General features: G+C 47.2%; 4 protein-coding genes and 1 non-coding gene across 9 annotated transcripts; 3 read left to right on the top strand and 2 right to left on the bottom strand.

Moving 5' to 3' along the window:
• Positions 1 to 512: 512 nt before the first annotated feature.
• me3 (malic enzyme 3, NADP(+)-dependent, mitochondrial) lies at positions 513 to 9,949 on the top strand. The gene is made up of 15 exons (XM_062456627.1): positions 513 to 693; positions 1,092 to 1,327; positions 4,569 to 4,702; positions 4,824 to 4,973; positions 5,059 to 5,134; positions 5,221 to 5,382; positions 5,479 to 5,582; positions 5,680 to 5,789; positions 6,175 to 6,272; positions 6,473 to 6,586; positions 6,959 to 7,064; positions 7,275 to 7,417; positions 7,536 to 7,709; positions 8,003 to 8,101; positions 8,254 to 9,949. The coding sequence occupies exons 2-15, from the start codon at positions 1,097 to 1,099 to the stop codon at positions 8,413 to 8,415; spliced, it is 1,863 nt and encodes a 620-aa protein (XP_062312611.1). The 5' UTR covers positions 513 to 693; positions 1,092 to 1,096; the 3' UTR covers positions 8,416 to 9,949.
• A 926-nt stretch (positions 9,950 to 10,875) lies between these two features.
• Positions 10,876 to 16,459, bottom strand: nxpe3 (neurexophilin and PC-esterase domain family, member 3). 4 transcript variants are annotated; one of them, XM_062456630.1, is made up of 6 exons: positions 16,214 to 16,459; positions 15,214 to 15,393; positions 13,665 to 14,440; positions 13,397 to 13,467; positions 13,092 to 13,304; positions 10,876 to 12,939 (listed from the first exon to the last, which is right to left on the bottom strand). In XM_062456630.1, exons 2-6 carry the CDS (start codon positions 15,379 to 15,381, stop codon positions 12,383 to 12,385), a joined length of 1,785 nt encoding a protein of 594 aa, XP_062312614.1. In that variant the 5' UTR covers positions 15,382 to 15,393; positions 16,214 to 16,459; the 3' UTR covers positions 10,876 to 12,382. The 4 variants fall into 4 exon arrangements, with proteins under 4 accessions (XP_062312614.1, XP_062312612.1, XP_062312613.1 ...); XM_062456628.1 differs by having other exon boundaries at positions 13,092 to 13,307; XM_062456629.1 differs by lacking the exon at positions 16,214 to 16,459 and adding an exon at positions 15,587 to 15,606 and having other exon boundaries at positions 13,092 to 13,307.
• A 207-nt stretch (positions 16,460 to 16,666) lies between these two features.
• On the bottom strand, positions 16,667 to 22,220 carry cep97 (centrosomal protein 97). Of its 2 annotated transcripts, none has more exons than XM_062456636.1 (11): positions 22,089 to 22,220; positions 20,949 to 21,091; positions 20,583 to 20,741; positions 20,361 to 20,462; positions 20,053 to 20,166; positions 19,764 to 19,930; positions 19,352 to 19,516; positions 18,973 to 19,151; positions 18,070 to 18,784; positions 17,780 to 17,855; positions 16,667 to 17,694 (listed from the first exon to the last, which is right to left on the bottom strand). In XM_062456636.1, the coding sequence occupies exons 1-11, from the start codon at positions 22,144 to 22,146 to the stop codon at positions 17,158 to 17,160; spliced, it is 2,415 nt and encodes an 804-aa protein (XP_062312620.1). In that variant the 5' UTR covers positions 22,147 to 22,220; the 3' UTR covers positions 16,667 to 17,157. The 2 variants fall into 2 exon arrangements, with proteins under 2 accessions (XP_062312620.1, XP_062312621.1); XM_062456637.1 differs by lacking the exon at positions 22,089 to 22,220 and adding an exon at positions 21,680 to 21,896.
• Positions 22,221 to 22,236: 16 nt separating this feature from the next.
• On the top strand, positions 22,237 to 24,507 carry rpl24 (ribosomal protein L24). Its single transcript, XM_062456638.1, has 6 exons — positions 22,237 to 22,363; positions 22,491 to 22,566; positions 22,880 to 22,990; positions 23,448 to 23,584; positions 24,046 to 24,109; positions 24,378 to 24,507. The coding sequence occupies exons 1-6, from the start codon at positions 22,359 to 22,361 to the stop codon at positions 24,456 to 24,458; spliced, it is 474 nt and encodes a 157-aa protein (XP_062312622.1). The 5' UTR covers positions 22,237 to 22,358; the 3' UTR covers positions 24,459 to 24,507.
• Positions 23,134 to 23,299, top strand: LOC134017943 (small nucleolar RNA SNORA23). The gene has a single exon (XR_009929834.1). It is a non-coding gene; the product is annotated as a small nucleolar RNA SNORA23 (small nucleolar RNA).
• Positions 24,508 to 24,725: the final 218 nt, after the last annotated feature.

Consider the following 24,725-nt stretch of genomic DNA (forward strand, 5'->3'; position numbering starts at 1 on the left):
CCTGAAACTGGACTAAAACTTCTTCTGTTTTCTGTCCAGTAGAGGGAGGTAGAAGGCTGGTGTTAGTTTCATTTAGCCCCTACTTGAGACCAGAGACAATCTTTACATGGATCTGCTTGAGAGTAGACCTGACGGGAATAAAAATACACACATTTGAATAAGTATATTTAGGCTACTTGAACTCTGTGTGTGTGTGTAAGGTTTGTAGTATACTAGTTGGAACGTGACCTGTCTAAACATGTCAAAAGTTATGTCCTTTGTGTGTGTTCCTCAGATGAGGTAAGATTTATCAAGTCTTTGAATGGTTAAAATAATACATCAGAATATCGATTAATTTAATTGTCGGGCATCAATACCGTATTCAATATTAGCACTGCTACAGCGAGAGGGGAGGCTCCTGCAGAGAACGAGCAAGTGTTGGAAAGAGGATAAAATCGTTTTGAATCTCCTTTGAACTCACGCTCTTGTGTTGCTCTTCCCGATTGGTGGACCGCAACGAGGTAGGCGGGGCTTGTGTGGAATAGTCGGGAAGTGAGAGCGTCAATGTCAAAAAAAGCTTGGATAGCAAGTCTAGTGGATATCTCCTAGCTCAACTGATAAAAACACCAGTGACGGCCGAGATAGGATAAACCATATAAAGATAAAAGCCGGTCTCAGATTAAAATTTCAAGGGAAACGTCAAATCGTCTTCAGGTAAAGTTGGATCTAACCTACTGCCATCTACGCAGTTATTGTTCTGTAAATAAATGTGCAGCTCAGTATTTAATGCTCCAGTTTAACCGCACCACCGCACACCCAGGGCGTTTTTAAACATAATGAACTTGTTCACTAATTAAGATGAGTATGAATTATTATCGGTATTTGAATTTGTGGCACCTGTTGTTGAACTGCAGTGAGTCTTAAGTTGTAGCCAGCAGTGATGTATGTTAAGGCCTGTCTGTAACGTTGCACTGTAGCCTACGGGAGTGCAAACTTGTTGAACTTGGATGTCAGGTATGCAAGGATTTCTAGGTCGTCTGTGTCTTACAGTTGGCTGCTTTGCCTGTCTACCAACACACGACACCCGTGTGCTGTCTTGCCCCCCTCTGTAGGAAACATGAACTCCATACCAGGCAGAGCCGTGCTGTCTCTGTGCAGGCGCACCTCGGCGGGCGCTATGAGAGTCCTCACAACCACCCCGGTTCTCCCCGTCTCCGTAGCCCGCAGCAGCGATAGGGCCTTCCTCCAAACGGTCGGAGCGACCAGCTCCGGGACGAGCCGCGCTAAGGGTAGCGTGAGCACCAAGAAGCGCGGCTATGACATCACCAGAAACCCCCACCTGAATAAGGTAACCAGCAGTACAGTATTGACCCAAGAAGTATACATTTGTATCCTTTACTATAATCAGGAGCAGTTGCATTCTCTTGAAAGATAGCTGTGCTATAACACCTCAGCTTCTATCAATGAGACTATTAGTGGAACTGTGATAGCAGTAGTTAGTGAACAGTCCACCCCAAGCAATAGTTGGAGTACAAGTTTTTTTTTGTCTAAAATATGTATGTAAATATCAGTCCCATGTGTGTTTACACGGGAGGTTTTAAGCTAACATCAGAAGGAATGGCACTGTAGTAAGGGCTTTCATGTCATCCCTGCAAGCAGTGAGAGGTGTTTATCCAACATCATGTAACTGGATATCAAAAGTCCATAGAGACAGATGCTGCCATAAACCACTAACAGTCCCCAGTTCCCAGAAAGGCCTCCACACACACACTCCACACAGACATGGAGGTCTACCCAGTCCCCCTTGTTTTGGTCATCTGGTTGTTTGGTGATCTTGTTTTTGTTAAACCTGCAGCAGACATTTTAAAGAGTGTCCCTTCCCCCACACCGTACTCCATTCTGTGAGCTATACTTAAACAACATAACATCCTATAATGACACAGCACATTCTGCAAGTGCCGTGTTGTTTCCATAGGTATAGCTAGGTCACTGTAAATTAATGAATGTATGGCCAAGTGTTATTCACATAATATATATAGCAGAACAAGCAGTAAAAAACAAGCAGCCTTGGTATCAACAGGCCCAAACCACCTCTTGTGCCGGCCACTCTGTGGCTGAGGTTGACGTGACAACAAGCGAGTTTAACCTATTTTTACGGAAGCTGAATTTAAGGTCAATGAAAGTCTCCTGATAAGGGCTTTAGATTAGAAGCTTGACAGAATCCAGGCCGGGTGTGGAACGTACCATCACAGAGTCCCGGTACTAGGCCGGGTATGGAACGTACCATCACAGAGTCCCGGTGGTAGGCCGGGTATGGAACGTACCATCACAGAGTCCCGGTGGTAGGCCGGGTGTGGAACGTACCATCACAGAGTCCCGGTACTAGGCCGGGTATGGAACGTACCATCACAGAGTCCCGGTGGTAGGCCGGGTGTGGAACATACCATCTCAGAAGCAACACTGACAGAGAGTCTCAGAGGGGAGATGGTGGGTGAAGACCAGGGTAGACACAGGCACGTTCCTAAGCAACCTCTTTAAAACCGTGGGTCACACTGCCTGAAGATCCAACACTGAACCTGTATGCTGAGTGAAAAGCTTCTTAAAGATGCTGTTGCTTATCACATACAGTAAGAGTAGTCCTTGACTAAACAATGAGGTCGCATGATATGCATTTTCTCAGTGACCTAAGTGACAAAAATAGAGAGGAAGGAAAAAATCTGCTGACAAGCATACTACAAGATCAGACCAGGTGCAAATCACACATGACTAGGACTTACATACTCAGCCAGTATGTGTGAGAAAGAAGGTTTAACATCTAGACACTGGGCCTGAAGGTTCTTTAACAGGCTGGGAATGGTAGAAAAACAACTTGTGGTTGGTTCTTATAGCTGACTGACCCTGGCAGGGTACTTCCTGTCAGCCCTACTCCAGTCAGGTGATCAGTGATTGAAGCAGGAAGTACATCTGTCTCCTCAAAACTGTAGCTGCACATTTCCTGAGAGAAAGGCTCAGTTCAGCAGTTTTTAGATCCACATCAAATCTGCTTGACATGTATGTATAGTCTGTTATTTAATTAATAGTGTATTTTTCTCATTTTGCCATTATACATGTATGTCAGAATACTGTCCTCTGAGGATTGTCATATAATGTATTGCTTTGTCTCTCACTCTCTCTTTCTTTCTCAATCTATCTCTCATTCCATATTTCTCTCTCTCCAGCTCTGTGTGGATTGTAGGTAAAATGACATTGGCTGCTCAGGTGTGTCTCCTTAATGGGTTTACTTTAGTACTTCTTTAGTTGCTCACTCTGAAAGGTTTACCTCTGTTAATCTGTGACTGTCTCTCGCTCTATCCCTCCATCTCTCTCTCTCTTCTATCTCTTTCTCTCTCCTCTCTCCCTTTGACCGGCTCCATGCTCCAGTCTCAGCTGGTTCAAAGTCTACTCTCGATTAAAGTCATTAATCTTATCAATATCTCTTTTATATGATAACTATCTGTCTCAGGTTTTTGAGGGAGTTGCCAAGACTAGGCCTATTACAAATACAGGTTACATTCTTTCACATTGACGCAGTGCTCAGAAATAGGAACTAAATGGAGTTCTAACATAGACTGACAGAGGTGATATACAGTAGAGTAAAATAAACATTGATTGATTGATAGGTTTATAGTGGTGTATTATTAGTGGGGACCACAGGTGCAACTGCATTGTCACATTACAACTCTGAAACAGGACTCGGACAAGGACTCATAAGAAGAGACAACTCCAGTATTTCATTCAGAACATACTTCAGGAAACACATGCAAGCTATTATATCTATTAGGCCTGAGTTTTCCAACAGTACGAAACAGGGCAGAGACAGTGTGTGAGAAAGCGGAGATGGAAATATGGAATAAGGATTTGGCACGGGGCGGGGAGGCAGACTTGCATGTTATTGGCCAGAATAAATAGATACAACCTCCACTCCGCCCCACCCCCTAGCCAAACCGCCCCGCAGAGACCCTGCCAAGAAGCAGCCACAACAGTGTCGAGCTCAGCTAACGCTATCCAGACTGCAGGCTCTGTCAGAGACACGCAGGCCCTATGAGAGAAGACTGCCTGGGTACACGCCTCCTCGCTGCCTCCTCTGATGTGAACATAGTCATCCATCTCACTGTCATGGTCCCATACAACCAGAGAGGGAACATATGTATCTTAAAGAGCGAGCCCCCAGACACACATGTTCTCACCATCTCTCCCTGGTGCACTGCAGCCTCGCATGGAAGAGATTAAGGCAGGAACATGCTCACCAAGTGCAAAACGTAACAGCCAGAATAGGTCTTACTTCTTCCATCCCAGGTACACTGGCGCCATCATTACCCCACAACATTCTGTGTCTCCCAGCTACAAGCGGAGATGACCGGAGGGGTCCTAGATTAGGGCACGCGTTCAGGAAGATTTCAGTTCAAATTCGAAGTGCGATTTTAATGGACGCAACTCACCAGGAAGGTGATGTGCTTCTCCTCGTCGCAGCGTAAACCAGAGTCTAACCTGTCTCCAACCTCCCCCTCCCACCCCCTCCTACCCGCTCTCCTACCCCTCCCCCCCCTCAGGGCATGGCCTTCACCCTGGAGGAGCGTCTCCAGCTGGGCATCCACGGCCTGCTGCCCCCCTGCTTCCTGTCCCAGGACGTCCAGGTGCTGCGCGTCATGAAGAGCTACGAGACACGCAGCAACCCACTTGATAAGTAGGCATGCACACAGACACACGCGCAAACATACACATGCCCGCACACACACACAAACAAAGCCCCTCGACTCCAGGCTCACCTCTCCCTCCCCCTCCCTCCCTGGTTCTCTCTCCTGTAGGTACATCCTGCTGATGACCCTGCAGGACAGGAACGAGAAGCTGTTCTACCGCGTGCTGACGTCCGACGTCGAGGAGTTCATGCCCATCGTCTACACCCCCACCGTAGGTCTGGCCTGCCAGCAGTACGGACTGGCCTTCAGGAGACCACGGTGAGACACGCACACAGTGAAATGTACAGAGATTTTATGAGTGTTTTTGTGTCATCTGATGGATATGATGCTGTTTGTCTCACAGAGGGCTCTTCATCACGATCCATGACAAAGGCCACATTGCCTCTGTGCTCAACTCCTGGCCCGAGGAAGACATCAAGGTACTGGCACACACTGGCTCACGTACACACACCGACACACTCCCATTCCTGCCAGTCTCATAACTCCTACCTGTGTGTGTGTGTAGGCCATCGTGGTGACAGATGGAGAGCGTATCCTGGGTCTAGGGGACTTGGGCAGCTATGGAATGGGCATTCCTGTGGGCAAGCTGGCCCTCTACACAGCCTGTGGAGGAGTGCCACCCCAGCAGTGCCTGCCCGTGCTGCTGGATGTGGGCACTGACAATCAGGTACCTCTACTGGAAGGCTCCTCTAGGAAACACCGAGGCCTGGTGGGCCTTCTGGAGAAAAGATCATGTGATAGTTGTTTGTTTGTTTTTGAACAGGCACTCCTAGACGACCCTCTGTACATAGGACTGAAGCACAAGAGGGTCAGAGGAAAGGAATATGACGACCTCATTGAGGAGTTTATGCAAGCAGTGACTGACAAGTGGGTATTGTAGTGGGTATTGTTTGTGTGTGTACGTTCACGTGTGTGTGTGTGTGTGTGTGAAGATTCATATGCATGTTCCTCCATTACTCTTCAGGTATGGGATGAGTTGCCTGATCCAGTTTGAGGACTTTGCTAACAGCAACGCCTTCCGCATCCTCAACAAATACCGCAACCGTTTCTGCACCTTCAACGACGACATCCAAGGTAGCTATAACAGGCGTTCTCTGAAGTCATGATGATATCTGATGGGCTTTTCTGGAGGTGTGTCCTTCTGACATCTCTCTCTCACTCTCTCTCACTCTCACTATCCCTCTCTCTCTCACTATCCCCCCCTCTCTCTCTCTCTCTCTCTCTCTCTCTCTCTCTCTCTCTCTCTCTCTCTCTCTCTCTCTCTCTCTCTCTCTCTCTCTCTCTCTCTCTCTCTCTCTCTCTCTCTCTCTCTCTCTCTCTCTCTCTCTCTCTCTCACTATCCACCCCTCTCTCTCTCTCTCTCTCTCTCTCTCACTATCCACCCCTCTCTCTCTCTCTCTCTCTCTCTCTCTCTCTCTCTCTCTCTCTCTCTCTCTCTCTCTCTCTCTCTTTCTCTCAGGCACAGCCTCAGTAGCAGTAGCTGGGGTCTTAGCTGCCCTGAAGATCATCAAGAATAAACTCTCAGACCACACCTTCGTGTTCCAGGGAGCGGGCGAGGTAAGGACACGCCTCCGAATGGAACCGGGCCACCAGGCCACCAGGCCAGCCCCATGTGCATGATCATGGAAGCCGGTGTAGAATCAGCGGTGTCGACTGTTTACTGCTGACGATGGGTGAAAGTGATTAGAATAGGGAGCATGTAGCTGCTAGGTTGTATAATGTCATAATTCCTCCTGTTCTTCTCTCCTCTTTCCCAGGCAGCTCTGGGTATCGCCCACCTGCTCATCATGGCCATGGCTAAAGAGGGCGTGTCCCCAGCCGACGCCGCCAAGAAGATTTGGATGGTCGATTCCAAGGGCCTCATCGTCAAGGTAACCGCACAACGAACATCCCACCACACAGTCCATGGCAGCCTTCCTAAATGCTTCAAAACATTCCATTTCTGAAAATAAACATTATTGCTTTCTCTACATTTGACATTTTGTTAATTTAGCAGACACGTTTATCACTATCATGATGCAAATTATACTTCAGTAGATGTTCAGTAAAAAATCTGGTTTCTCTAGCCAACCTAGTGTCTTTCAGGCTACTTAATCCAGGCCTGGAGTTGCCCACATACATTGCCCAGTCCTGCTATGCGTGACTGAAGTCCACAGGCATTAATGCATAAGTAATGTATTAATGCTGATGCTGACATCACTATCAGCGTGAGCTTGACTGTTGTCATGGTGATGCCCCTACAGGGCAGAGGGAACCTGAACCATGAGAAGGAGGAGTTTGCCCACGACCATCCTCACCTGAAGACCCTGGAGGAGGTGGTGCACACCATCAAGCCCACCGCCGTCATAGGTTAGCTCGTTCTGCAGCACACTCTCCGATTGGTAGACCGGTTAATTAGAATTTAATTTCGTTGTTTGACTCATTGGTTGGTTGGTTAATTGATTGTCGACAGAGGTGCAGTTGGTGGTTAGAATATCTGTAGGGGTTCTTTCATATTGAATGTTCTACTTTACTGTACTAGATGATTCATCCAGACTGCTTGTGACTGCCTCTGTGTAGGAGTGGCGGCCATTGGAGGCGCGTTCACAGAGAAGATCATCAAGGACATGGCTTCTTTCAACGAGCGGCCGATCATCTTCGCCCTGAGCAACCCCACCAGCAAGGCCGAGTGCACCGCCGAGCAATGTTACACCCTCACAGAGGTAACACACACACATGAGCCCTGACCCTCACCTCGGCGCTCTCCACACTCACGACCTGACCCTCGCTGCCTCTCTCCATCTCTCCCTCTCTCTGTTTGTCGTTGTCTCTCTCTCTCAGGGCAGGGGTATCTTTGCGAGCGGCAGTCCCTTTAGCAAGGTGACGCTGGCGGACGGGCGGTCCTTCTACCCCGGCCAGGGCAACAACTCCTACGTTTTCCCCGGGGTGGCCCTGGGGGTCATCGCCTGCGGCGTACGCCACATCTCTGACGAAATCTTCCTCACCACAGCAGAGGTGACATGCTGGCTTTGTTTCCTTCGCTTTTGATGATTCTATAATTTTTTTTCAAGACGCTGCCACTAGATTTTTCTTTGAACAAACATCTCTTTCTCTATTCTCCATTTTAAATTTCCTTCCTTCCCCTCTTTCTCCATCTCTCTTTACCTCCCTCTTCTCTCCCCCATCTGACATCATCTCTCCTTACTTCTCCTTTCCCCACCTCCTGCCCCTCTCCTCCGTTCCTCTCTCTCCATCTCTGTGTGCCTCCCCTCCCTCTGTCCTGTCCGCCCTCCCTCTCTCCATCGCAGGCGATAGCTAACATGGTGACAGAGGAGAACTTGGCAGAGGGCAGACTGTACCCTCCTCTCAACACCATAAGAGAGGTGTCCTTTAAGATCGCTGTTAAGGTAACGACAGGAGAAACACGGACAGCTGAGTCGATATGTTTCCTTTTTTGTTAATCCGCGTTGTTGATGAATGTTGAACATCCTTGTGTGACTCTTTCGTCCCTCACCCCTCCTTCCTGTCTTCTTCCTCCTCTCTCTGTGCGCCCTCTCAGATTGTGAACTACGCCTACAGACACAACATTGCCTCCCTCTACCCCGAACCCAAAGACAAGGAGGCGTTTGTTTTGTCTCACGTGTACAGCCCTGACTACGACTCCTTTACCATTGATAAATATGAATGGCCAGAGGACGCCATGGCTCACCAGGATGTCTGATCTCCTAATGATGTCACTTCCTCCTCCTCCAGACATGAAGAAGCCACGCACAGATTACGCCCCTCTCTCGTGTAACCCACCAATCAGAACTCAAGCCTTTCGCAGCTATGTCATAGTTTTACGTATGTAAGTAATAAGTAATATAAGCACTTTTTTTTTTTTATATATATAACCCTTTAATTAACCTCACAATACTCCATGAGGTTAAAACCTCTTGTGAGGGCTGAAGATTAAAAATACCATACACACCCACACGCCACCAAGTGGAGGGGTAAGACAGATACTCAGGTTTGAGATGCACAATGGCGAACCAGCCAAACAGCCAACGACACACTTCATGACTACATACTAGGAATTATAAAGTTGTAGTGCCATGACATTTTATATAGGAGTTTTCAGTATCAGTTTTGTCTGTAGATGCCATACACTGCTGTGATCCACTCCATTTTCATATTAATGAACAGTACAGTGTGATATAATCTGTTGGCTGTTCGTTTCCTAAAACCTTTCCCCTGTTCTGTGACTCTTGAGTGATGGATTGTAGCTTGACCTGGTATGTCTACATCTTCCAGCTAAAGCACGTGGAAAGGTGGAGGGCTGCTAAAATAATCTTAAATTCAACCATTCTTCCTCTGATAGATCACCAACGTGAATTGGTAACACTTCAGTAGAGACACGGGTTTAAACTGAAGTCATGTTAGATCAGAGATAAATGATATCAGTGTAAAGAGGAAGGATGGTTACATTTTGTTGTTTAAAGTTTCAAACAGTCACCAATCAGCAGCATTTCACTGGTCCCACCTTACGATTCCTTTCATTGGGTCCTAGAACAAGGAAACTCCTTCCAAACCAATGAGAGGAAGCCCTTCCTTATCATGACATGACAGCACAAACCTCCATAGTGCCTAATTCCTGACCACAAAATGCCAAATGTTGTTGACTTCAGCCCTAGAAGAAGATCAGCATTATAGTTTGCAATGTGATACACTCCAATTTGCCACTCCAAACATTATCCCACTCCTATCAAAGTTAACACACATACATATCCCCCCCCAAACCTCCTCTGTAGCCTGCATATTCATTTGTACATATTTTAAATGTTGTCCTTAGATCAATGTATAGATGCTGCAAGTATAGGAAGAGTTTCAAGTGAAAGGGCAGTTACATACCCTCAGTTGGAATTCATACAAATTACGTTTAAGGTTCCCAATGTTTGTGTACAGAGGAAGCCTGGCCAAGCTCCAGGAGAGGAGCAGCAGGCTGGTTCAGCGTGCTGCTGTCTGGTGGAAGGTGTTTTTATATATTTGGATGGGGGAGGGTGTCGCTTCTTCTATTCTAGTTTTGTATAAAGCTTTGCCTGTCTCTGTTTAAAGTGGTCTTGACAAAGGAGAATCTGTACTTTTCTCTTCGCCCTGTGGGTTTGCTCTGCCTAGCAATGATGCACTACAAAGGATGTATTTCGGGGGTTTTATTGATAATGAAATGTTTTTGAAGGGAATATCTATACATGTTTCAATAAATATTGTTAACTAAAGTATGAAGTGTTTTTATTTATAAAAATCTTTAGACTTGGGTCTTGCACAGTGGAATTATTGAGGTGTGTGTGTGCATGGCCACACACACCTCCAGGAGGAAGTGCAGAGGTCAGTAGGTAAGGTTCCATGGATGATGTTCTGGCAGGTTCCAGCCTGCTAGCTGCACGTGCTGTTTAGCTGCACCAGGGGCTTCTGCAGATCCTGCAGGTACAGCCTCATCCCAGGTCAACTGCTGCCCCCCTCTGGTTGCTCTGCTGCATCTCAGCCTGGTGGAAAGAAAGAGAAAACAGAAACGGAGAGAAACATAGAAGAAGAAAAAAAAGGGCAGGGAAAGGAGGCAGGGAGAAACGAATGGATGGATAACTGTACTAACATCTAGGGTTGATCCTTATCTACATTTACATTTTACATTTAGTCGACACTCTTATCCAGAGCGAGTTACAGTAAGTACAGGGACATACCCCCGAGGCAAGTAGGGTGACGTGCCTTTCCCAAGGACACATCATTTGTCACAGCCGGAATCGAACCGGTAACCTTCTGATTAATAGCCCGATTCCCTAACTGCTCAGCCATCTGACTCGTGACTTATCTTCATCCTCTTTCTCTTCCTTCGTCTCCATTTCCCCTCTCCTCGCATCTTTCTCTTCCAGAGGGCTCTCCTTTGATGTGGAGACCATCCTCTAATATATTTGTCCTGTCCTGGCTGATGGTGAGGTCAGTTAACTGTGAATGTTACATTAGAAATGGATGTTGATGAAGACACATGATCTAACATCATTGTCATTGTGTTTATTAGCCCTTAATGGCCTAATAAATGGTCACTGTTGCTTTTGTAATAACTAAATCACAGTGACAGAAAAAATTTAAGAAAAACAGAACCATGGTATTGCATTATGTAAATAGAACACTCACTACATAATTTATAGAACATAATTTATTAATGAATCACGTATTTATGAATTCGGTGTTCAATGGCCATTGCAACAATAGGCTGTCAATGTGTCATTAGACCCAAGATCATTTTACATGTAGCATCTTAAGAGTTTGGTACTGCATTCGATATACAACAAACCCACAGCATAAAGTTAGATTAGAAAATTAAAAAAAGAGCCAACACTGTGCAACTTCAAAATATCATAACTGATACCTTCAGCAAATTAGTTGATGTTTATGTTAAAGCAGTTGAACATTGATAAGAGGCATCAATGGTAAACAGAACACATGTAATACTGTTTAATAAGAACACACTTTACATTTAGTCATTTTAGCAGACGCTCTTATCCAGAGCGACTTACAGTAAGTACAGAGACATTCCCCCCGAGGCAAGTAGGGTGAAGTGCCTTGCCCAAGGACACAACGTCATTTGACACGGCCGGGAATCGAACTGGCAACCTTCTGATTACTAGCCCGCTTCCCTAACCGCTCAGCCACCTGACTCAAGTGTCCACCTGACACTTTTGGAATACAACTGGTTATCATCACACAGGTCATGCTTGATGATTTGATGCTTGGTGATTCCCACATGATGTTGTGGTATTTTTAAGTATGTTGTATTTGTATTTTGAAGTGTAAAAGTATTTTACTAAAATAGGATCTCTTGTTGGATTAGATCGAAACATTCATTCATAGTGAGAATTAAGGATGTAAACCTATGAGGATTTGGCAAACAGGCATTTTATCAATCATTCTTAAGAGTTACAGTTTGGTATCAATGGTCTTGGGCTAGGCTACACAATTCAGTGTGTACTCTAGGGCAGCGGTCTTCACCCTGGTCCTCAGGGTCCACCCCTGTATGTTTTAGATGTTTCCCTCTTCCAACACACCTTATTCAAATGATAAAACGATAATGGTTGTTATCAGGCTTCTACAGATTTTGATAACGACCCATTGATTTGAATCCGGTGTGTTGGGAGCGGGGAAACATCTAAAACACAGGACAGGTGGGCCCTGAGAACCAGGGTTGAAGACCACCGCTCTAGGGCAATGCAGAATTGGAATTAGCATGATGTTCTAGTTCAGTACAAGCAGTATAAGGGTTATCTGGTAACGTGATGAGTAAAGCTTCTCGTTGTTTTGTGTCCCGTTCCTTCATTCATATTGCTCCTTAATTCTTCTTCCTTCAGTGAGACGGTTTGGAAAGACATTGTAACAGTTTTTTTTACGATTCATCCTCACTCTACCACACGGTATATCTCAGGCAGGTTTTGATTAGGGCCAAAGCTGTAGCAACATGCTCACAGACGTACAGTACCACTAAGCTTTGGTGTTAGGACGTTACTAAGCTTGTAAACAGTAGATCACACTCCTTGCATCACTTATCATTCATTCAACATCCCTCCATCTCTCTTTCTCCCTGTTTGCACACTCAGACAAGGGACGGACTTTGCACCGCTCTCGTTATCCACCTTTCCCTTCCTCCATGACGGTGTCTGTTAACTCTTCTTCTTCTGGGAGCAGATGTGGGTGAGCATGGTGTCTATCATGTTCTTGACGATGGTCGGCGAAGGGTGGAGGGCGTGGGGCAGGTGGTGCGCTGCCGTCATCTCCCAGGCGTCCACCAGGAGCACGTCCAGGCCTTTGAACATGGCCCTCAGCACCCCGTCCAGCTGCAGGGAGAACCAGTCACTGTTGTACAGGCTGACCTCTGGGTCCAAAGCCTGCAGGTTGGCTGAGCGTACCACCACCTTGGTCCCTGGGGCCCGGTCCAGCAGCCTCAGCACGGCCCTGCGGATGTGCCTCAGCCGGCGGATGTAGACCTCCACAGGGAACGTGCTGAAGTGTGCCCACACGCTGAGCACCACCACGGTGTCGGGCCCGCCAGACAGGCCGTCCAGCTCGTTAGCCACGTAGCGCATCTCGCTGGAGGCCACGGTGGAGAAGCGGATGGGGGGCCCGTGGCAGCGGTACTGGAGCATGATGTTGTGGGTGCTGTCCACCGCCAGGTAGGGCCCGACGTTCTTGGGACTGTGGAGGTTGAACTCTTTAAGCTCTGGGGGCAAGGACAGGTGAGGGGGGTGAGAGAGAGACAAAGAAACGGCACACCATACTTCATACATTAGATCAAATTACATTAGATACAAGCAGATTCGAGTATTTTCCTACTGAACTATGTTAATGATATCATTTTGATGATACACTAACCTGGCACAAAGGCGTTGAGGTATTCAAACCACTGTCTAACAGTGGAGTCCCCGTACATGTAAAGCACCTTGCCCTTCAGACACTGAGTGATGGCGGAGGAGTCGTTGAACTGGCGCATGGCGTACTCGCCCAGCGGCCTCCACGACCCCTGGAAGTAGTACCCTGAGGGCAGGACTCGGACAGACTCCGACCGGGCGCTGCTGCTCTCTACTTCTGCTACGTTTGAGAGGACAGCAGGCAGGAAGTCAGGTAACACAACACATGTATAGATGACACACACACACACAGACGACATGCTGGCTCACCTTTCTCCTCGGGCAGCACAGTGATTGAGTTGGACCCTGAGGCATGGATGGCGACTTTGATGTTCACACCACTGAGGGAGACAGTTGGGGACAGAACGTGTTCACAAATGTGGTAACACGAATGGCTTGGGTCTGTGTATTTATTTTGTGTTACTGTCAGGCACTAGTGTCAGCAAATCCCTGTTAGCAAATCGAATTACAATTTTTTCTTAACTAATTTGATCTAATTTACTAGATGCAGAGTAAGTCTGCAGTAGCCTTCACTGACCTTTGAAAGAGCAGAGCTTCCTTGTTGGTGAGTAGATGTTTCTGGTAGCCTCCCTTGAAGTGGTTAATCCTGGTGTTGCAGCCCAGTAGTTTGGGCTTATAGCAGTACCAGGGCTCCCCGGTGCGCTGGTCTGTATAGTTACATAGGGGCTGCTGGCCAGCGGGCAGGCACAGGTTACACACAGTGGTCTCCGACAGGAACCCGGATCGGAAGAGGCTCTTAAAGAACACTCTGTCCGGACGTTCCTCTCTCAGGCGCCGGAGAACAGCCACGGCCTCGCTGGGATGGACCAGCGTCACCTCCACCCTGGAAGTACCCTCCCATAGCAACGGGAACAGAGCAGAATAGAACCCATTCCGGTGGTCCAGCACCTGTCCTGCTACCCCGGCGCCCAGCTCCGGGGAGTGAAGTCTGGCCAGGAGAAAGTCTCCACCGTGGTGTTTGGGACGACCCTGGAAGTCATGGATTTGGACGAGAGCCTCCAGCTGGTCGCCCACTCGCCACTCTTTACCACCTTCCGCTGGCAGGATGGCAAACAGGCTGTGGGCGGGGTCGCTGGTCCGGCTCAGGGAGATGGGGCGGGCGGGGGGCTCTGGCCAGGAGATAGAGTCCAGGAGGTAGTGCTCCTCCAGTAGCTCATCTGGACTGGGCTCCTGGCCCAGATGGGCACAGTAGGTCTGGTTGCGGTAGAGGGAAGAGGGGCCCTCAGGCGTGAAGGCTGAGTGGAGGCTGTTCTGAAGGTTGTAGAAGGTGGAAACTGTCTGGCAGTTGAGCCTCTGTCGGTAGAGAGAGGCACGGTTACTGAGGTTGACAAATACATATACAAACATTTTAAATTCTTCTTGATGAATCTACCAATTATTAATTTCTCAGACAGCATTTACATTACATTTACATTTAGTCATTTAGCAGACGCTCTTATCCAGAGCGACTTACAGTAAGTACAGGGACATTCTCCCTGAGGAAAGTAGGGTGAAATGCCTTGCCCAAGGACACAACGTCATTTTGCACGGCCGGGAATCGAACCAACAACCTTCTGATTAATAGCCCGACTCCCTAACCGCTCTAACCGCTCAGCAATCTGACCCCCACAGCAATCTGAGATAATGAGTGTTTACTAACTCTATACCTTCCACTAAGCTGCTTGTGACAGATAAGAACTTGTCAGTTTCTTGCCAGCTCCCTTGTTCTTAGGTGTGGCTAGATTCTACAGAAGCAGATTGCGTACATGCGTACAGACAGGCAAGTATGAGGACGGCTCAGTGAAAGAGCACCTAACCGCTGATCAATAAGTTGCAAGTTCAAATCCCCCCTGCATCACTTTGGGAAAAAGCATCTGATAAATAATATATGACATTTCATTACCAGCAATCTGCACTTTTGTCACAGATGTGTGAAAGTAATGGCATTTGTAATTTTGCTGTAAAAACATGTGCTAATTTCCTAGGTTGCATGGGAGGCCACCATCCAACATATAAGCCCTTCTCTCAGATGCTATCTTATTAAGAAACCTCACCATGGGTGTTTGGACAGTATCACAGACACTCACCTCTAGAGTGTGAATGTTGCGAATCAGAAAGATGAGTCCAGACAGGGCAAGAACCAGGAACACAGGGGCATATTTAGACAAGCTCCTGCACATGTTGCTCCCACGCGCTTTCCCGGGGTCCAGCCCCATCTCATTTTCAGCCGTCACCATGACAATGGTGTCACACATTCACTGGTCTTTCTTAAACAGAAATAGATTAGCAAGTTAGAACGTTCTGTATCATTAACTCACAGTTAGGCTTTTGTTTCCCTGCGATTGATCGATCCTTCAACTGAAAAGGCAGTTTACTATAGAACTGAAGTAAAGCTTTTAGTGCTAAGCGATTAGTAATACACTTGCTTGGAGCAATACACTGCTGGGTACTTCACATCACGTGAATAGGAGGGTGGTCTAGAATGATGAATATCTAACAACCACCACAATCACTATCAGTATCACAGAGGAACTAGCATGAAATTACACCGCCTCAGTGTAACAAGGATGAAACGGCCGTTATAACACATAACACAACAAAATGTTGTCTTGCTGTATAATCAACAGATCACGCAAGCATTACATTATGTATACTTTTAGCTTACATAATGTAAGCTAAAATGTTAGTATATAATTACACTAGCTTATATGCTAGTGTGATGATATACTAACATCAAAGAAGCAAGAGATAACGCACTCGCATTAATTAGCTCATGACCTACAAAGAATATACTGTATTTTCCGTGCCGTGTCTCAGAGCTAGCTCTACAGTAGATGTGTAGAGAACTTTTCAACATACCGTACGCAGACAGCTCTGTAGTGACTGTAAACAGGTACTGTCTAGCCTACGGGAACACAACAGACTGGCTAGTCTTTCTTGCTAACTGACAGTTCCGACTGGCTTATTTCCATTGTTATGTGCATCCGTTGACTTTCATATAATATGCTTGGCCAGCTAACATTGCTAAACTATGAATATCAGTCGCTATATAGCTAACATTCTAATCTAAGCCTATACTGAACTTACGTGAGCGAACTGATGCATTGCAATGACTGCAGATGTCCCTGCGACGAGTGCCCAGCACCACACTTCTTTGTTTTTGCCCGGCATAAACAAATACTGCATTTTACATCTGTGGTGTAGAACTGTAAACGATGGTACCGGTCATTTGCACAACCACCAGATCCTTTTTTGATAGTTATGTAAAATGCTGGTAAAGTCCGTGTACAGTTTACATTGAATCATTGTTGAATCGTCGTAACGGAAACGTCATTGGGGGCGTTCGGTTTGTATTCACTAAAGTGAAATTATGGTGGAGGACCGTTTTTAACGGTTTTCTATGATTTTTTTAGGAATTCCACCCAGCAGTGGTATCCAAGTTTACAAATTGAATACATTTCTACGCTGTCATTTGATAAGGCTTTTCTTTTAACTGTTAATGATATTTGACAGATATGAAGCGATAATAGAAAAACAAACTCGTGAAGGAAAATGCTTTATTTTACAAACGTACATTTGAGATTGTATCACGTAATATTAACAAACTGATTAAATACCATTAAAACGTCTCCTATTTTACCTAAAGTTTTACCTAAAGATAATCTACACATTCGACACACACATTGTTCAGATCCGGAAACGTCCTTTGGAGCTTCTGAACTCTTATCCTGACAAGGACCTCACTTTGACACATATTTACAATCACTCATTTTCAACAATACTAAGGCATTACATTCTCAAATGGGGGATAAACTGTATATTCACAGATGCCGCAGCACAGCCTGGCTGTCAGGCTACAATGTGCCCCTGTTCACTCAGAGACCATTAGGGGAAACAGGATGGCTGTAGCGACAGTCTTTCTCCTTGTTTGGATAAATAAATGATCTAAAATGACTGGATAGGGCACCATTGTGTGTAGAAAAGTCCCAATCAAATCCTTATCTCAGAGACTGCTTCAAGGAGGGTGAAATTCATACAGGGCTTGTGCCTTCCTGATGACAGTCTTTATCTTCCCTCTCCAATCCACTCTGAGGGAGTGACTGAGCTTGAGGCGTTCCAGCCGAGGAGAGGGGTGAGGAGGGGGGCTGTGGGGTCTCTGTTCTGTCGCTGGCAGCCCCGTCCTCTGCCTCCTGTTCTCTCTGCTGGACCGAGGAGAGGTACTGCTCCAGCAGACTGCAGTCTGGGCTGTCCTCCCCTACCGCGCCACACCCGGGTTTCAACCCGCCCACTGCCAGCGCTCGCACCGTCTCCAAGGAGTCCCCTGTTCCACTGCTGAGGAAGCTGTCTTCTAGTGCTGCCCGGTTTTCGCTTGTGGACTGGAAGCCGGAGTCTGGGAAGGAGAGGTCTGTGGCTGGGCAGGCTGGTCCTGCAGTACTGGAGGCCACAGGCAGGAGGAGCTGGAGGGCAGGGGCGGAGGAGGAACTAGGTGCTGGGGCTGACGGCCCAGCATGAGTCACGCTGGCTAGCTGCTCCTCGACCGAGCGCTGCCACTGCTGCATGGACTGGAGCTGCAGAGAGAAGGGAGATGTGAATCAGAAAATTAATTGTGTGTGTTGTGGTGAATACTCTGATTAGTTACAGATGCCAAAGAACCTGTTTCCATAAGAACTTGACCGCTTCCTCTTGGACCAGTCTCTGTAGTCTCTCTTCCTCGTACTGCTTCTGCACCCTGTGTCACGAAAGACTTATTTATACATTGTTTATCTTGACTTATCGGTGAAGCAATCAACACGAATAACAAATGTATTCATTTGTCAAACACATTTATCCAAAGCATCGTACAGAACAGGGGGAAATTTCAAACAGCAACCTATTGATCTGTAGTCAAGTGCTCTAACCACTGAGCTATCCCCTCCCCTGAATGTTAACTGACTGGCTCGTACCTGTCAAGCGCTCCTGACAGGAAGACGATGTGTTCTTGCATCCTGTGGAGACGGATCTCGTGGCGCACCTCTTTGACCAGCGGGAGGCAGTGACGAGCGTACAGCCCCCTCCACCATGCCTGGATCCTCAATGCCGCCCTGCCCTCCACACACTGGGTCAACCTATCAGAGGGACGCGTCGACACTTCTTCCTGTTTAGGCCCCGTCCTCCCCTCCTCTGCGAGGCAGTCTGAGCTTGTTGCTTGATTCAGAGTCGATTGTGATTGACTGTCTGCTGCTATGGGTTGACCAATGGTTGAATTTGATGTATTGTGCAGGTGACTGTCAAAAGCCACTTCAAGCCCTCTTTCTTCTTTCCTCTCCCTCTCATTTCTCCTCTCCTTCTCTCGCTCCTGTTCAAGTTCCACCTCCGTCTGCTGGATCTTTTTAGTAGGGGTCCTTCTCGGTCGAGGTGGGTGTTCTGGGGCGAGGGAGTCGGGCTCAAACGTCTCGGTCTCGTCCTCGCTGTCGGAGCGGACGGCGTTGGGGTCAAGCTCTGTGCTGAAGGGCAGGAAGGTGGACTCGGAGGTGAGCAGGCTGCCGTTGAGCTTGTACTCGTCCGTCTGCACGTCCTCCAGGTACAGATGCTCCTCGACAGCCCGGGGGCTGCGGACGACTGGGGCAGCCATGTTGGAGGAGTCGCCACCCAGCCAGGTGTTCACCTGTACGGACGGCTCTGGGGGTAGAGAGATAGTCGGCAGCACAGGAAGATGTCGACAGGCAGACGGACAGGAAAAACAGACATGCAGGCAGACAAAGATGTGTTAAAAATACTTTCTCAGTCTCCACAGAAAACACACCAGAAGACTGTGCTTAGGAGAAAAGCATCCGGATAAACTGTTTGTTTCCCCTCTGATCTCCCACCTGTCTGTCTGTCTGGAGGTGCAGGGGCAGGAGGAGGCCCGCTGGGTCCATCTGCCTCTCTTGCTCCCCCTGGTGGGCCTGCTGAGAGGGGGCCGTGTGTCTCCACGTCTAGCTGGGTGGGGCGTGCAGGGTAGGGGAAGCCTCCTTGGGTCTGCTGCTGCAGCTGCTTCTGATGAAGCCTGGCGGAGACACGAAGGAAGCACATATGGGATGGCCAGACCAGCAAGAAACACCTTCACAACTGACACACACGTCAGTTGTCCAATAAATGAAGAAGAACACAACCTGTGAGTGGGAAAGGAAAGAAAGGCAATGCCAGGCAACTATGACAACGGAGGAGAACCTTCCAGGAAGTAGGGAGTGGGGTTATTTAACTCACTTCTGCTTGCTGAGGATCTTCTCCAGTTTGGCGTCCTCCGCCGTCTCCAGGGCTGGCGAGGAGGTCAAAGGGCAAACGGTGGCCAGGTACTGCACTAGCTGCACATGTTGCCCTGGGCGATACATGCGTCCTTTACCCTGGCTGTACAGCCATTCTGCCTTTAAACTGTGATCCGACAGGAAGAAGAAGAAGACACAAGCTTGCCAGTAAGGAGAGAAGTGTAACTCCATACCTAAACGGCCTCTAGTCTTTCACTTAATACTCGTTCCGGATGCAGGATTCTAGCTTCCTGTCCGGTGACACCGATAGTAACCCACATCTTCCCGGCAGGGTAAATGAGAGCTAGGTTGCCACACCTACAAACATAGGGAAGGCTGCTCTTTCTCCGTAGGTATTCTGGAACTGGACTCACCCTTCTTTCTGTGACACCACAAAACCGTCCAGGATCTTAAGGCTGAGGCACCAGCTCATGACATACGGCCGGTAGTCGAATCCTGGCAACGAAGGCGTTGCCATGACGCAGGGGTTGCTCATGATGGACAGCTGCTCTAGGTTGTGGAGAGCAGTCAGGTAGGAGACCTGCCAGAGGCACCAGGCAGCGAGGGATGAGAGAGACAGAGGGGATGAAGGAAGCTGGACAGGACACACAGAGAGGAGATGATCATGAGTAAACAGAAGATGTATTGTTTCGAGTGTATTACCTCGTTGAGGTCCCTTATCTCGTTCTCTGCCAGCGATAGGATGGCGAGGCGGGCAGGCAAATGGCCGGGCACTGTGCGTAAGGTTGTGATGCTGTTCCCGTGAAGCAGGAGTGTCTGTAAAAGAAAAGCAAGCCTGTCAATCAAAGCTGAGTCAAGGATTGCCATCGAGCACTAGAAATTAGACAGCTGACGCAGGCTAGGCTATCAGTAGGCCTGGACCATCAAACCTATACAGAGACGCTTCCTAACCCTAACCCTGGATAATCTCTGGATCTCTCCCAATCACGGACTCTGGAGGCTGTTCTCACCTTTAAAGCCATCAGCTTGGTCAGACCACCGATGTTGGAGATGTTATTGTCTGACAGGTCCAGGTGCTGAAGAGCCACACAGCTGTCGAGCTGCTCAACGACCTGAGTGGAGCACACACACACACACACACACACACACACACACACACACACACAGTATCTAGAATGTGTTTGTACAGACGGGAAGGAAATGACTTTGAGTACTGCAGGGTCCACACCCACCTTGATGTTGTTGCCGGCCAGGTTTAGCCACTCCAGGTGGGGCAGGTCCCGGAGGCCCTCGATGTAGCCGATGCTGTTGTTGGGCAGGTTGAGAACCCTCAGATCTGTCAGTCTGGACACACCCATCATCCGCACCAAGCGGTTACTGGCGACTGATAGCTGCACCATGCGGGGGGGAGGGGGGAAGAGACATTCAGAGAGAGATGGGAGTGTTTATAGACACAGAAACGCATTGGATTGTGGTATTAATGATAAGACATTCAGAGGGAGGCGATAAAGCAACTATGGTGGTGCACCAGCTTAAGTGTTCTACACTTAGGCTGGTCACCTTTTAGTGAGAGAGTGTAGTCTGGTGTAGTGTTGCACCTGCTGAATGCTCGGACTCCTCTCCAAGTAGTCCAGCTTCATGATGTGATTGCGGTCCAGGATGAGTGTGTGTGTGTCTTCAGAGCAGCAGAAATTAGCCTCTAATTTCTGCAGGGCCTGGGCTGAGAGGTCCACCACAGGGCCTGGAAGATCATAACATGTTGGAAATGTCTCAATCTACTGTGCAGGCCTGTTGTCCATCACCATGAACACTCAAGTACATAGAAACAAATACAGCCAAGGCACACAAGCTAATAAATCTACTGTGTCAACAGAACTCCAAGTTGGCCAACGGTATAAACAATGATCCAGGTGACCAGAGGTTTTTCTTATGGACTACGGTTCAACAGGGTTAGGCTACGTATCTGCCTGTCAAACACAGTCTAAAGATAATAATCCATACATTTAAGTGGTGAAATACATAAAACTTCACGTGAGAGAATGGCTGCAGAAATATGTTACATCTTTCAGACGATGGTTTAGGGGAAACCAGTATGAGAATTTGGTAGATGCTGTAGAATGACCACAAATGGTTACGAATGTGGATGCAGAGTTCCATCCCTGCCCACCCGCCGCAGAACTGTAGAAAGCTGATAACCAGACACATCCCACACAGAGGGATCACTGTGACTAGAAAATGTTGTGCAGAACATTCCATACAAATTAGCTAATATCGAATAAAGAAGCTAGCTTAAAGAAAGAACCAACGCAGCATTATGTCAATCGCTTACCGGTAACTGTGTCCATGGACAAATCTGATATCCCCATCTTTCCACAGACACAAGATTAGCTAAAACAGAACATCAACTGAACAAGTCTATGGCTTGTAACCTCCGTTCCTCCATGTATCGCACCAACCAACTGTCAGACACAGAGCCACAACACAACAGAGTTGATCGGTCCACAACGGGAACTGTAGTTGCGTGAGACCCGCTTCTGTTAACAGGCCATTGTGCTGGGCTGCAAAAAGACTACAAAAAAACTGCCGATTTACAGGAGCGCGCCACACACAAGCAGCTCCGGGTCGATCTGCTTTATTCTAATAATTATTCAAATTGTCGCATGTTTTATCATCACATTCCTAGAATGAAATACTGTAATAACTATTACGATATTGTGGTTTGGCAAACTTTAAAATACCTTCATATTCTTCAATTTGTTGTCCAGCGCTTTTGGGAAATATTTCTGTCATCGCCATATTTCCCGCTCGTAACTGACCTATTTGTATTTAAAAAAATATATAGACAAGAATAATTTTTACTAAAAGTTATAAATAATTTTTATTAATCTTTCTATATATATAATGTTGCGATTATAAATAGTTTTTCGACGAACAAGCGTAGCTAACCTATAACCCCATATCCGTTTCCGTTCTCCGTTCTTTCCGATTTGCGTCCCCCCACAGCCGCCATGAAGTAAGATCACTTAGAAAAATATCTATTGCCATCATAGACTTTAAACACATTGTTTTACATAAAAATGATGATAGTATGTAGCGTAATACATTGCCTTTTAATGAAATACTTTATTTCACTACTACAGGGTCGAGTTGTGCAGTTTCAGTGGGTACAAAATATACCCCGGCCATGGCCGCCGCTACGCCAGGATAGACGGAAAGGTACAATGAGGTTCTATTGCTAGCATGGCTTTTCTTGTTGGCTAGCTAGTTACCTTCCAACTATGTGTCTATATGTTCAGTCGTATGGGACTATGTGCGTTGTGCGTCATCCTTTACTAGAACCATGTCTGACAAGGCATAACCGGTGTTCTTGGGACAGTCACCTGTTAGCTAGCTAGCAAGCAAGACAACGTTTCCAAACATGGTTGAGTGTTATGTCAATGAAGTATGTGTATCGGTGACATTGGCTGCTTTGTTGAGGTCACTTATGTTATGAGCCTAGCATTCTTCTGACAATGCCGTTGTGTTTTAGGTTTTCCAATTCCTGAATGGCAAGTGCGAGTCGGCCTTCCTGGCCAAGAGGAACCCCAGACAGATCAACTGGACCGTGCTGTACAGGCGCAAGCACAAGAAGGGCCAGTCTGTGAGTGTCTAGTTGATTATTGGGGTGGTGCAAACATCTGGGCTGTGCTTCCAGCATTTGCCTGAACTATTCTAACTTGTGAAGCATATGCATTTGCAATGGGAGTCTGTGTGTATATATAATGGCATGGCTGTTAGGCTGTGGGTGGATGGTGTGCGTAGTGCTGTCTGTGTCATGTGCTGCTGCCAGCCTGTGTCTTACAGGCTGGCAGCAGTGCTCACTCCTCACCTGCGGCCTTAGAGACACTGGAGATCATAGTACTGGCTTTTTGACATATTCCGTTGCCAGCCTCCAAATTCTCCTACAAACTCAGTTGCAATAAACCTATTAAGTGCATGTTGTGGGGAAGTCTGTATTTCTCTAGATGCTCTGATTGTGTTTCTATAAGTTAGAAGCATATACAGTTCATGTACGTTGCCTGCCATTTCTCACCATGTCCTACTTCCTGTTCTAACAGGAAGAGGTCACGAAGAAGCGTACACGCCGTGCCGTGAAGTTCCAGAGGGCCATCACCGGAGCCTCCTTGCAGGAGATCATGGCCAAGAGGAACCAGAAGCCTGAGGTCCGCAAGGCCCAGCGCGAGCAGGCCATCAGGTGAGGAGGGGCGTGCAGACACTGGAGCTGGGGTCTGTTCCATAAAACAAGTTTTCAGAATATACCAGTTATGTCAGGGAAAGTATCTGACAAAAGCCTGGCTTGCTCTGTAAACTTGCTTTATGGAACAGGTCCCTACTTGGGTATTGAGCCATGTTTACTATTTACATGCAATGTTTTTTATATAGCATTGAACTGTCTTTCCACAAGACTGCTTGGCTGCTTTGCCAGTTAGCCAAATATAAAGGCTGGTGTGGATCTAAAAGGGCTCGGACGAAGTCCTTAAAGCTACAAGTTAAACATTTATATCTTTTTATATCTGCTCATAGATTGGATGACGTTGATTAGGTAACGTTAAGCAGTGTTTCTTGAAAGTGTCTTCAGGAATGTGCCTGTGTGGCAATTTGTTTTCCCTTCCCCTGATAGTGCTGAGTTGCTCATGTCTGTTTGTCTATCCCCAGGGCTGCCAAGGAGGCTAAGAAGGCAAAACAGGCAACCAAGAAGCCCTCTGCCCCCAGTACCAAGGTGAGTCAGGACAGAGCCAGGGGAAAAATGTTCCTTAGTCCGTGCTTCCTCAAACCGTCAACTATTGTGTTGTCATCAGCATGTTTCACCTAGTCACAAGCCTCCAGGCCAACTGCCCCAGTGTGTAGTCTGAAAAGGACAACATGCCAAAGTGCATCCTTTAGCGACTAACTTGTTTGGGTGCATAGATTTTTGTACTGTTTCTTAACCTTTCAACAGACTGTGAAAAGCAAACAGTATTTTCAGATTTTCCATGTGTGTTTTAAAGGCTCCTTCCAAGACGGCACCCAAGCCCAAGATCGCCAAGCCCATGAAGGTGAACGCACCTCGTGTTGGTGGAAAACGCTAAAAACCTGGATGTAGTGTTTGGTTGTCAATAAAGATTATCTTGGTATTCATGTTTGGGTTGTTTTTATTAACTGTCACTTTAGTTACTTGTAACTGGGCCTTTGAGCCCTATAGGGAGCATGTAAAAGCGGGACATGAGGTGCTCTGTATTTGAGAATGGATGTGTAGTCTCTCTAATGTCAAGTAGTGATTCTTGATTCATTAGAAAGGGATTTGTTTTGGAAGCAGTTGACTGGTTTAGGGATGTGCTGGTGAGATCATGAATCGA

This window comes from Osmerus eperlanus, chromosome 3 (assembly GCF_963692335.1).
Source record: "Osmerus eperlanus chromosome 3, fOsmEpe2.1, whole genome shotgun sequence".
In the NCBI taxonomy this organism is placed as follows: domain Eukaryota; kingdom Metazoa; phylum Chordata; class Actinopteri; order Osmeriformes; family Osmeridae; genus Osmerus; species Osmerus eperlanus.

What these genes read in the sequence shown, in the direction of transcription:
- me3 (XM_062456627.1), top strand. Translation starts at nt 1,097, where the DNA reads ATGAACTCCATACCAGGCAGAGCCGTGCTGTCTCTGTGCAGGCGCACC. An exon ending in GGCCCGAGGAAGACATCAAG is followed by an intron (nt 5,135 to 5,220) that starts GTACTGGCACAC and finishes GTGTGTGTGTAG; the next exon opens with GCCATCGTGGTGACAGATGG. An exon ending in AATGTTACACCCTCACAGAG is followed by an intron (nt 7,418 to 7,535) that starts GTAACACACACA and finishes TCTCTCTCTCAG; the next exon opens with GGCAGGGGTATCTTTGCGAG.
- nxpe3 (XM_062456628.1), bottom strand. Translation starts at nt 15,381, where the DNA reads ATGTGTGACACCATTGTCATGGTGACGGCTGAAAATGAGATGGGGCTG. An exon ending in GCAACATTCACACTCTAGAG is followed by an intron (nt 14,441 to 15,213) that starts GTGAGTGTCTGT and finishes CTCTACCGACAG; the next exon opens with AGGCTCAACTGCCAGACAGT. An exon ending in CCTCAACGCCTTTGTGCCAG is followed by an intron (nt 12,940 to 13,091) that starts GTTAGTGTATCA and finishes CCTTGCCCCCAG; the next exon opens with AGCTTAAAGAGTTCAACCTC.
- cep97 (XM_062456636.1), bottom strand. Translation starts at nt 22,146, where the DNA reads ATGGCGATGACAGAAATATTTCCCAAAAGCGCTGGACAACAAATTGAA. An exon ending in GGAGTCCGAGCATTCAGCAG is followed by an intron (nt 20,742 to 20,948) that starts GTGCAACACTAC and finishes CGCATGGTGCAG; the next exon opens with CTATCAGTCGCCAGTAACCG. An exon ending in TGGCCGGCAACAACATCAAG is followed by an intron (nt 20,463 to 20,582) that starts GTGGGTGTGGAC and finishes TGCTCCACTCAG; the next exon opens with GTCGTTGAGCAGCTCGACAG.
- rpl24 (XM_062456638.1), top strand. An exon ending in AGCACAAGAAGGGCCAGTCT is followed by an intron (nt 22,991 to 23,447) that starts GTGAGTGTCTAG and finishes CTGTTCTAACAG; the next exon opens with GAAGAGGTCACGAAGAAGCG. An exon ending in CCTCTGCCCCCAGTACCAAG is followed by an intron (nt 24,110 to 24,377) that starts GTGAGTCAGGAC and finishes TGTGTTTTAAAG; the next exon opens with GCTCCTTCCAAGACGGCACC.